The sequence below is a fragment of the Saccopteryx bilineata genome, chromosome 5 (genome assembly GCF_036850765.1).
Source record: "Saccopteryx bilineata isolate mSacBil1 chromosome 5, mSacBil1_pri_phased_curated, whole genome shotgun sequence".
NCBI classification, from domain to species: Eukaryota; Metazoa; Chordata; class Mammalia; order Chiroptera; family Emballonuridae; genus Saccopteryx; species Saccopteryx bilineata.
In genome coordinates this window covers 215,173,462-215,185,874 of record NC_089494.1, presented here as the reverse complement: position 1 = coordinate 215,185,874, position 12,413 = coordinate 215,173,462, and the positions used below count along the sequence as shown (strand labels likewise).

Sequence of the window (12,413 nt, the reverse complement as noted above, 5' to 3'; positions counted from 1 at the left end):
CCCAGGCGCTAGAGTGGCTCTGGTCACAGCAGAGCGACGCCCCGGAGGGGCAGAGCATCGCCCCTGGTGGGCGTGCCGGGTGGATCCTGGTCGGGCGCATGAGGGAGTCTGTCTGACTGTCTTTCACCGTTTCCAGCTTCAGAAAAAATAAATAAATAAATAAAGCATAAAGAGAGAGGCACAAATACTATTAAAAGCATATTATCATTCACTTATGTTGGCTTCTTTTGAGCTTTTAGTGTAAATTGATTATAAAAAGTGCAAATGAAGTTAATGACTTAGGCTACGAAGAGGAGTAAAAATGTATCATAATAACTTTTCCAATTCTTTTAGAGAATAAAAAACTAAGCTAACCTGATATCAAAAGACTTTGATTTGAAGATTAATTAATTCTTAAAACTTTTTGTTTCCACTAAATAATGTTTTAAAAATACAACAGCTTAGGCCCTGGCCAGTTGGCTCAGTGGTAGAGCGTCGGCCTGGTGTGCGGGAGTCCCAGGTTCGATTCCCGGCCAGGGCACTCAGGAGAAGCGCCCATCTGCTTTTCCACCCCTCCTCCTCTCCTTCCTCTTTGTCTCTCTCTTCCCCTCCCACAGCCGAGACTCCATTGGAGCAGGGATGGCCTGGGCGCTGAGGATGGCTCTGTGGCCTCTGCCTCGGGTGCTGGAATGGCTCTGGATGCAACAGAGCAACGCCCCAGAGGGGCAGAGCATCGCCCCATGGTGGGCATGCCGGGTGGATCCCGGTTGGGTGCATGCGGAAGTCTGTCTGACTGCCTCCCCGTTTCCAGCTTCGGAAAAATGCAAAAAAGAAAATAAATAAAAATACAACAGCTTTTGTCTATGATAACTTAAGTGTGCACCTTCCTGCGGTCACAGTGTTGGACCAGATGACTATGGCATAGTACATCTATGATCTGACACAACAAACATTCAGCAAACACTGAATCATAGTTCATATCTCATAGAAACATTATATAGAAAACAGAAGTAAAATTAAAAATTTATGACAAGCAAATATTGATCTACCAATTATTATATAATGTTAGAAGAAATAAAAAATATTCTTTTAAAAGTCTAACTTAAATTTAGCTTTAATATAATGGATTAAAAAATGAACAGGCCCTGGCCAGATTGAAAGTAGATGAAATGTTGTCCTGGCATGCCAAGGTTGTGGGTTCAATCTCCAGTCAGGGCACATACGAGAAGCAATCAGTGAGTGTACAACTAAATGGAAAAACTAAGAGGAAGAACAAGCTCATGCTTCTCTCTCACTCTCCCTATCTCCCCTTCCTCTCTCTCACTCTTTTTAAATCAATGGAAAAATTAAAAAAATTCACTCATGACTTGCCTTAAAATCTTGTAAAACAACTGAAAAGAAAATGCATCTTATAATAGTTTGCTAATAACACCTTTAAAAAAAAACAGTATTCATATCAACTAAAAACATCAATCCTATACATATATAATAATATACATATACAATCATACTTGCGTTATATTTGAAATAAAAATTTCTTTTGGTTCCTCTCCTGTTGTATCTAAAACTTCAAATTCATCACCAAAATCACAAAATAACTGTGACCAAATTCCATGTACATCGGCACTGATGAACTGTAAAATAAAAAAAACAAGTTCAAGCCTGTCTACTGTATTTATATAAAGGAAAAAAAAAACCCAGCTCAACTATCTCTGGACCTTTTTATGACAATTTCACTTACAATTAAGTATATCGTTTGGGATATAAAGTAAAACATGAATAGGTTAAATTATTAGTCTGTAAAGTGGTTTGGGAATCATAGATTTTGGTATTTGGGACTAGATATCTAATGTTACAAAATTAAAGGCACCTCTCCCACTAATCCACTCCGAGCTACAGCTTTCATCAGGTCAAATCTCAAATCCATCCACTTCTCTGCATCCACATGGCCTCCACCCTAACTCAGGACCTCACCAGGCTCTCCTGATCAGTACATCAGGGCTCACTCATCAGTACATCATCATTATTCTATGACTTGTAAATAACAAAATTCCCTGCCTTGCCCAAAAAGTCAAGCATAGTATATAAGAAACAGGTTATCTTACTTTAATGGTCTAGCAGTGAATTCTTACTTTTCTTCTAGAAAAGAATGGTGTATCCATTCATCAAAAGCAGTAGAATTAATGGAAAACAGAATCGAGTAAAAGTTAAGAGTGAAGTCACCAGAAAAAGGGCGGAGGAAGAAAGTGTATATCAAAATCATGAAAGGTAAAAATCAGATTCTTAAATAGAATCATAAATATGTTATTGAAAATAATTTTTATTATACGTGCACACTTCTCCATTCTAAATCAGTAAAGAAAATGTTCTCATGTTTCTACTATTTCTTACTTGATCATGTACTGCTTTTACTATCCAAAAAGGCATATAGGGGGTCCTCTGGTTACGACAGTCCCACAGTCTAAACATATGACATACAGAGTTTACGGTGTTCACTCCCATAAAAACTTAATTGAGATGGGAAACAAACTTAAATGGTGTGTGGAAAAAACTGTGCCCCCAGTCTGTGTACAGCTCCCATAGCTCTGAGGAGTCAGTGGAGGCTGTAACAGAGAAGTCTGCTGCCATGGGTAAATAGCTTAATGTGGATAGAGGTTGAGGATGTCACAGAGCTACTGGTATCACATGGAGAGGAGCTGTCTGCTGAGGACCTCATTCAGCTGGAGAAGCAGCTGGTTGAAGAGGAAGAGATAGAAACACCAGAGCCCTAGAGATCTGCTACTAAGAGTTTGATAGAAGGTTTTTCTATGGTAGAGGATGAGTTTCCAAAATTTCAGGCTGAGGACCCCAGCGATGACAGATTCAGTAAGATCTACAAAGCTGTTATGGATGCCTTGCAATGCTGTAGGCAGATTTTGGAAGAGAAGAAGTCATCAACCTTCTACAATAGCCTGGAACAATTCTTTAAAAAGGTAGAGCAGCCTGCAACAGATCCTGAACCCCATACATCAGCTGCTTCTCAAGATGAAACATCCGTAGTACAGGTAGAATCATCGCCAGCGTCTCCTGCATGTTCCTTAGGCATTCTGATTCACCTGACCCAGTATCTCCAGCACCTTCTGCAGGTTCTCCGGCCTCTCCAGCTTCCTCCTCCCAATAGGTCACTCTCTCCCACCTTGCAATGCCCCTTCCAGTGTGCAAGCCAACCACACGAACAAAGGTAAGAAAAATTTTTTTGCACTCATTTTTTGTCATTTTTTCTGTTACTACAGGTACAGTATATTTATGCCCTTTTCTTTTTTCTGTGGCTTGTGTTTTTATGTTCTAGATTATGATTTTACAACTGAGTTAGGATAGGTAAGTAACTTAGGCTAGGGTGTGTTTTGACTTACACCAAAATTTGGGTTACATCACTGTTGTAGAAACAGAACTGTGTTGAACCTGAGGACCCCCTGTATATAACAGTTTTTATGAGACCTAAAATTGAGCAAAATTTGTTTTAAGTTTGAAAGTTCAAACTTTAGGACACTTTCTTTCTTTTCAAAACAACTTAAAGACGACAGAAATGTGAAATCTGCACCAAATAAAAGGAAAACCCTCCTAGTGTCTGTAGGATGATGTGGCAGCATGTGCGCATGCACAGATGACGTAACACCGTGTATACAGTGGAGCAGCCCACGGCCATGCCAGTCGAGATGTGGATGGTACAGAGGAAAGTTCAGTGTGTTCTGTGGCTTGCTAAATTCGAATCCGTGACCAAAGTGCAACGTGAATATCGGCGCATTTATAATGAAGCGCTACCACATAGGAATAACATTACTCGGTGGGATAAGCAGTTGAAGGAAACCGGCAGTTTGGTGGAGAAACCCCGTTCTGGTAGGCCATCAGTCATTGACAAGTCTGTAGAGGCTATATGGGATAGCTACCTAAGGAGCCCTAAAAAATGTGTGCATGAGCCCGCATTGAACTGCACTGAATAGGTATGAAATTGGGAAAGTTTTCCTCTTATTTGGTGCAGATTTTACATTTCTATCGTCTTTTGTTGCTTTCCTGTGACCAGTCAAAAGTGCACCATGACTTTACGGACACACTGTATATATGTGTCTATATCAACTACATAAACAAGAATTTTAGTTTATAAACTAACATAATTATTTGGGAAACTATTGTGACCTGTTTATAAAAGTATTGACCATTCTGTGCCTTATCTGCTCAATTTAAATTGTGGACTACAGCACTAAAGTACTATAAAGTGTAAATATGCTATGTAATACTACAATCCAAAAATTTTCAGCACACCCATTTTATACAGTATGATCATCTAAATCTCTTTCCAGTATCCCAATGTGTCACTACTACTTACCTAATTAATCTGGACCAAAAGCGAGGGGTTATCCCAACTTCTAGCAAACCTTATTCGCACCCCTCTTGAATAAGGCACCAATCTTCCACCTATATTACTGCATCAGCCCCTAATGGTCCCAACTGCCTCTATTCTACTCTTGTAATTCAGTAGTTCGCTTTTGATTTCATGACACCTTCATGTTCTTAAAAATTATTAAAGACCCACCCTACCCAGATAGCTTGATTGGTTAGAGAATAATCTGGAAGAGCAGAGGTCACCGGTACAACCCCTGGTCAGAGTACATAGAGGAACAGACTGAAAATCCTGTCTCTCTCTCTCTCCCCCTTCCTTTCTCCCTAAAATCAGTAAAATAAACATTAAAAAAATTATTGAGAACAAAATAGCTCTTATTTATGTGGGTTATACCTATTGATATTTACTATGTTAGAAATTAAACTGAGAAACATTTAAAACACAAGACATACACACACACTCCACATTAGCTGTCAAGAGTAATGGAAACTTCACTGCGTTATATAAGAGAATCAGAGTGAAAAAGGCAAAAAACCTTTTAGTAATAGTATGAGAATAGTTAGACACCTGCAGACCTCATGAAAGGGTCTCAGGATCCTCAGTGTCCTTGATCCATACTTTAAAAACTACTGGTATAGGCAGGCCCTGGCCAGCTGACTCACTAGATAGAGCATCGACCCAGCATGCGAACCACCCAGGTTCAATCCCTAGTCAGGGCAACACGAGAACTGACCCATCTGCTTCTCTTTTCCTCCCTCTCCCCCTTTTTATCTCTCTTCCCCTCTCGCAACCAGTGGCTTGACCGTTTGAGCACTGGCACCCAGTGCCAAGGATAGTTTAAACTAGTTGATTCGAGCATCAGCCCCAGGCCAGGGTTGCTGGTCAGGGGGGCATGCAGAAGTCTGTCTTTCCTCTCACTTAAAAACAAACACAAAAAAAACTACTGCTATAGTCTAGTCTCCATACAGCACAACTATAGCAGTATATTTTCTTTTTTGGGGGGGTATTTTTCTGAAGTGAGAAGTGGGGAGGCGGAGAGACAAACTCCCACATGTGCCCAACCCAGATCTACCCGGCATGCCCACTAAGGGGCGATGCTCTGTTGCCACCAGAGCCATTCTACAGCCTGAGGTGGAGGCCATGGAGCCATCCTTAGTGCCTGGGGCCAACTCTGTTCCACTGGAGCCTTGGCTGCAGGAGGGGAAGAGAGAGCTAGAGAGAAAGGAGAGGGGGAGGGGTAGAGAAGCAGATGGGCTCTTCTCCTGAGTGCCCTCGAACCTGGGACTTCTATACGCTGGGCCGATGCTTTACCACTGAGCCAATTGGCCAGGGCCCATCGTAGTATTTTTAAAATGTAAGTTAAATCAAAACACAGTTTTAAAACTCAGACATCCTCAACTCTGATCTATAAAAAAATGGTCCTTTAACTACTCCAACCTAATCTTCTGATCTACTACTCTCTCCTCTTTACCCATAAACTCCCATTCTGGTTCTGCTTGCTTCCTGCTGTTCCTCAAACACACCAAGTGAATTTTTACACTTGCAAGCCTGTACACTTGCATTTCTCATTGCTTTGAATGCTATTCCCCAAATGTGTACACAGGTGGCTTGTTCTTATTATTTTGGACTCTATTCAAATATTTTCTCTTCAGAGAAGACCCCAGACATTCAGTCTAAGACAGTGGTTGGCAAACTCATTAGTCAACAGAGCCAAATATCAACAGTACAACGATTGAAATTTCTTTTGAGAGCCAAATTTTTTAAACTTAAACTATATATTGATAGGTAGGTACATTCCTTATTGAGGTAGCGCCCACACGTGGTATTTTGTGGAAGAGCCACACTCAAGGGGCCAAAGAGCTGCGTGTGGCTCACGAGCCGCGGTTTGCCAACCTCTGGTCTAAGAGAACCAGCACTGGCTCCCATCCTGTCCTAATATCATGAGGGAATTATATTCCATTCTTTACCTAGCTTTTTTTCTTCATACACCTTAAAACTATGTGCTTATTTGCTTGTTTATTGTGTATCTTCCATATTAGAAGGTAATTTTCATGAGTAGGAAATTTGTATGTCCCATTCACTAACATACTCCTAGAGTCTAAAACGGTACATGCTCAGTGAATATTCGTTAAAAGAACCAATGCACCTGTTGAAAACCACTGTCATACCATATTTAAAGTTAGATGATGAATTTAATATTTATCATCCTTTTTCATTTCTAACCTTCATGTTTTCTTACTTTTGGCAAACTGTCAATAAACAAAAGTTAAGTCTTAGTTTTAAAAACAGAAAATAAATACGATACCAAAATTAAAGAGAAATTATTGTGATTGTCCCCACTGAAAAACTAGAAATTCTAATAGTAAAAGCGTTCTTTCTTTGATTTACTATATATATGTCATTAATAAGTGATATTATTACCTTAATTGGAGGACAATGAGAACGGCAGAAGTCATTCACTTTCTTCTGCAATGGACGTTTGATCTCAGTCAATACTACACACTGTTGAGAGAAAACAAGAAATTAAAGATTAGAGAACACATATTTATTTTGGTAATGTACAACTTCTAAATCAGAAGTATTTCAGTTTGCATTATGCTAAAAATACATTGGTTTCTTTGTTAAAAAAAACTATCCTGCCCTGGCCGGTTGGCTCAGCGGTAGAGCGTCGGCCTGGCGTGCGGGGGACCCGGGTTTGATTCCTGGCCAGGGCACACAGGAGAAGCGCCCATTTGCTTCTCCACCCCCACCCCCTCCTTCCTCTCTGTCTCTCTCTTCCCCTCCTGCAGCCAAGGCTCCATTGGAGCAAAGATGGCCCGGGCGCTGGGGATGGCTCCTTGGCCTCTGCCCCAGGCGCTAGAGTGGCTCTGGTCGCGGCAGAGCGACACCCCGGAGGGGCAGAGCATCGCCCCCTGGTGGGCAGAGCGTCGCCCCTGGTGGGCGTGCCGGGTGGATCCTGGTCGGGCGCATGCGGGAGTCTGTCTGACTGTCTCTCCCCGTTTCCAGCTTCAGAAGAAAAAAACAAAAAAACAAAAAAAACAAACAAACAAACAAAAAAAAACTATCCTATTGTATTCCATTCTAAGGTTAGTTTCTTCAGAAGTATGAAAAACAAAAGTAAAAATAACGGAAAGCCTACTCACATTAAATTCAATTACCATCACAGACTTCACAATTAGAAGCAAACCTTAATTTCCTAATCATGTATTTATGGACTTCGAATGGTTAATTTTATTTGTCTGTTATTTCTGTGAAAATACAAACCTAGTCACCAGAATACTAATTTATGCTATCTTAAAGGAGCAACAGTCACACTTTAAAGACATATTATTGCCTTATGTTTTCTTTCACTTCAGAGATTCAACAGATTCACAACATAACTTCTTGTGCTTTTTGACAGTTTCATTAATAAAACCACCAAGTTCTGTAATAAAGAACAAATTATAATTTTCAATGCTTATTTTTTTATCATAGTCTTGTGAAATAAGTAGAAGATTCTATGATCAGATTATATCATAAATTAGAACGATAAAGGTCAAATACGTCATTTGTGTATCAAGTGGCAAAAGCAGAGCTTTCCTTGCTGCTGGTTTCCATGACTGTTTAACTTAAGTTTTACTATGAACAACCAGGTATTGATTCACTTTTATTTATCTAGCTCAGAATATGGCATGTTTCTTGCAAGGAGATATTTCTCCAGCATTCTCTCACTTTTTACACATCTCACTAGGTATACCACAAATGCAAGAGTGACCATTTTTTACTTGCACCATTTCTCAGGATAAAATTTGTCTCATGCAACTTAAGAATGAGATCATGTCTCCCTCTGGGACAAAGCAAGCTTGTTTACTGCTTGCTGTAAAACCATAACCTGAAACTCAGTGCCCTTCACCCTTAAATAAACCCACTAAATGCATCCTCTGTACTTTACTAGTGGGATTTGGGGGAGGCAAGAGGAAAAAGCCTAGATTTAATGCCTGATCTCATTGCAGTTTTAACCTCTCCCAGGAATATAATCTTAATCAACCAGCACCAGTAACTAAGGTGACCAATCATCCTTCTTTAGGGAGGACAGTCTTTCTTTTAAAAGTTCCACCCTCCCTTGAAAAGTGTCCTCCTACATGTCCTCTTTTTTGATATTGGAAGACTAATCTGTAAATGTCCGTATTCGATCAATGCAAAGTCAATCCATTGCGTGTGATATATTTGTATCTAAATGAGTACTTTTTCTTACAATTATTAAAAATTAATGGGCATGTAAGCATAATTACAATATAAAATATTACAAATTTTATTATGCATTTATCATATTATAGTGTATTATTGTTGCAATGAATAAAATTTTTCTTTTATTTACAATATTGTTTTCTTCAATTTATTTTTGTCCTCCTTTTCATTGTAAAAAAGTTGGTAACCTTACAGTAATGTAATCTGTAAGGTGGACCCTCCTCATGCTCCCTCCCTGCAAAGAAGTGGCAGTCAGCATGATAAAACCTTTCTCTTCTTTTCCTCCAAAGAAAATATTTGGGCCTGAAAATAATTTTTTTTAAACCTTACAAGCACTTTACTGTCTCATCTAATTAAAAAAATGAAAAGTATACTGGCTTTAGTAGTTTCACTTAGAACTTACTCTTTCTGTCCTAACTTAAACTTCATCTTAACACTATTGTTCTTTTTCCAATTCTTTTCTTTTATTAATAGTTCCCTTGCCCCACCTGTTTTCCTATAAAAACCTTCAATTTTGTACAACCCCTCAGACTATTCTTCTAGTTGAAAGATGGGATGCTGCTCAATTCATCAATCGCTTAATAGAGCAAATTAGATCTTCAAGTTTACTTTTTTTTTTTAAAAGACATGAATTAAATTGTAGGATACCAAGCCAGGTATCCAGAGTTGTAGAATTGCTTGCTGTGAGGAAAAAAATCAACACATATATGGTCACACAGTGCCTGAAGTAGTGAGAGTAGAGGAGAAACAAAGAGTGTTTCTTCCTAGACCAGTGGTAGTCAACCTGGTCCCTACCGCCCACTAGTGGGCGTTCCAGCTTTCATGGTGGGCGGTAGTGGAGCAACCAAAAGTATAAATAAAAAGATAGATTTAACTATAGTAAGTTGTCTTTTTTTTTTTTTTTTTTTTTTTTGCATTTTTCTGAAGCTGGAAACAGGGAGAGACAGTCAGACAGACTCCCGCATGCGCCCAACCGGGATCCACCCGGCTCGCCCACCATGGGGCTACGCTCTGCCCACCAGGGGGTGATGCTCTGCCCATCCTGGGCGTCGCCATGTTGCGACCAGAGCCACTCTAGCACCTGAGGCAGAGGCCACAGAGCCATCCCCAGCACCCGGCCCTTTTGCTCCAATGGAGCCTTGGCTGCGGGAGGGGAAGAGAGAGACAGAGAGGAAGGCTCGGCGGAGGGGTGGAGAAGCAAATGGGCGCTTCTCCGGTGTGCCCTGGCCGGGAATCGAACCCGAGTCCTCTGCACGCTAGGCCGACGCTCTACCGCTGAGCCAACCAGCCAGGGCAGTAAGTTGTCTTATAAAGATTTATTTTGCCAAACTTAGCGAAAATCCGACATAAAGCAGTTGGTAAGTAATTATTATCATGCTTTACCTTGCTGTAACTCTGCTTTATAAATTTTATAAAGTAACGTTATTTCCCTACTTTATAAATCACCATTACTGCGGAATCAGTGGGCGGTAGGTATAAAAAGGTTGACTACCCCTGATCTAGACAATGGGTAACATAACAATTTAATCACAGGGAAAATCAGGGTCAATCTAGTCACTTTTAGAACATCCATGGTGCTGAGAACTTCTGTTATTTAAGGTTATCTAAGGCAGATCCACTTTTTTACTTTTCTGTAATCGGATTATACACCACCTTTTTACTCATGGCCTTGGGAAGAAAAAGTGTATTTTCTTGCTCCTTGACTTTGGCTTGACCATGTGACTTGCGCTGGCTAATGGATTATTAATGGAAGGAACACAGAGTCTTGACATGTACTTGGATGGTTGGACTTGCTCCTTTGCATTTCTGCTATTGCCATGAGACAATGTCCTTAGGTAGACTCCTGGTCCCAGAAATGAGGCACCTGGCACAGAATGATTCTAGGGTTTGAGTTCATTTGTTCTAAACTGAACTCCAACTGGCATGCAAATACTTAAGAAAGAAAGAAATGCATGTTGCTATAAATCACTGGGTTTTGGGTAGTTTTTCATGCACATTACTGTGAAAATAGTTGACTCATAATAACTGCTTTTTCATAAGCTGACACGTCCTTTGCCTAAAACAAAGTATTTGAAAGATACTGTTCTATAGAAAGTCTTGTCCTGAAATATTTTGCTCTGCTCATTTATTAGGTTAAATTAGTTATATCACTTAATACTTAAGGATTAGCCCTGATATCTGTCAATAACATCTAATATAAAATGAAGCACTAACCTGGTATTTATCTAAGAAGGAGAGATCTGTGGTTTCATTTAAAGGAACAGAAGATGATGTGACATGAACATACGGATTTAGTTCTGCAATACGTTGAAGAACAGCTTCAGCCCTAAAAAATATATATATATATACCCTTTAGTATTCTTTAGTTCAATACACTCAATCTCTCACACTTGGACACTTTGGTGATATCAGAGGAATCTGAATATTATAAAATCTCAACTAAAATTTAAAAAACTGTTGAAGAAAGAAGCTGAGACTTACTTATATTTATAGATAACTATACAATCTTCAAATGTAGCACTATTATATTCCATAGTAAGACAATCTTAAAGTATACCCTTTTTAGTTTCAATCTCTGAACTCCTTAAGCCTTTTAATAATTCAGCAATAAGACTTTCCTTAACAATCTTAAAGAAATTCATTCGTAAGTAGCAATGAGAATATATTAAAATTTGACAAATATAAGTAATTAAGTATTTCTAAATACTTATTTATCAATAGTAGTGTGACTTTATGATGATGAGTTGAACTATGACTGAAAAAGGGTTCTGGATACAGATAATATTCAAAGTAATTGCAGGAAAAAAAATTCTTATGATAATATATCAAAATATCTTTTCTTTACCTGTTTCTCATATTAACAACATCATCTTCACAGAGAAAGAAGTTGGTTCCTAGATCCCAGGCTTGGCATTTTTTAACATCATGAATTGTAAGTGCCTTCAAAAAAGAAGAAAATATCTATTAATTTTCTTTTTTAGGTGAGAGGAGGGCAGTCAGTGAGGCCGACTTCTGCATGCACCCTGACCAGGATCCACCTAACAACACCCGTCTGGGGCCTATGCTCAAATCAACCGAGCTATCCTCAGTGCCTTTTTAAGCTGATGCTTGAGCATGAAGCTATTTTTAGTGCCTGAGAGTAATATGCTGGGACCAACCAAGTAACCCTCAGTGCCCACGGCCAATGCTCAAATCAATCGAGTCACTGGCTGTGAGAGGGAAAGAGGGAAAGAAACGGAGGAGAAGCAGATGGTCACTTGTGTGCTCTGACTAGGAATCAAACCCGGGATGTCCATACGCCAGACCAACACTCCACCTACTGAGCCACCGGCCAGGGTCATTATCTGTTCAATTCAAGAATAAGACAAGGGCCCTGGCCGGTTGGCTCAGTGGTATAGCATCAGCCTGGCGTACAGGAGTCCCGGGTTCGATTCCCGGCCAGGGCACACAGGAGAAGCGCCCACCTGCTTCTCCACCCCTCCCCCTCTCCTTCCTCTCTGTCTCTCTCTTCCCCTCTCGCAGCTGAGGCTCCACTGGAGCACAGTTGGCCCGAGCGCTGAGGATGGCTCTGTGGCCTCTGCCTCAGGCGCTAGGGAGGCTCTGGTTGCAGTAGAGCAACACCCCAGATGGGCAGACCATCGCCCCCTGGTGGGCAAGCTGGGTGGATCCCGGTTGGGTGCATGCAGGAGTCTGTCTGACTGCCTCCCCGTTTCCAACTTCAGGAATAAAAAAAAAAAAAAGGATAAGACAAGGAGGTTCACTATCGCCAATACTATTTAAATAATATTAAAAGTATTATCTGGCCCTGGCCGGTTGGCTCAGTGGTAGA

The 12,413-nt window shown here is 40.2% G+C and overlaps 1 protein-coding gene across 1 annotated transcript in view; it reads right to left on the bottom strand.

Annotated features, from left to right (window-relative positions):
* Positions 1–12,413, bottom strand: part of UBA6 (ubiquitin like modifier activating enzyme 6) — a 106,185-nt gene that overhangs the window by 61,951 nt on the left and 31,821 nt on the right. Inside the window, exons 5-8 of the mRNA XM_066279576.1 lie at positions 11,430–11,524; positions 10,799–10,910; positions 6,779–6,859; positions 1,491–1,613 (exon numbers count right to left, since the gene is read on the bottom strand). Of these exons, the coding sequence (XP_066135673.1) occupies positions 1,491–1,613; positions 6,779–6,859; positions 10,799–10,910; positions 11,430–11,524 (411 nt within the window). The remainder of the gene's footprint in view (positions 1–1,490; positions 1,614–6,778; positions 6,860–10,798; positions 10,911–11,429; positions 11,525–12,413) is intronic.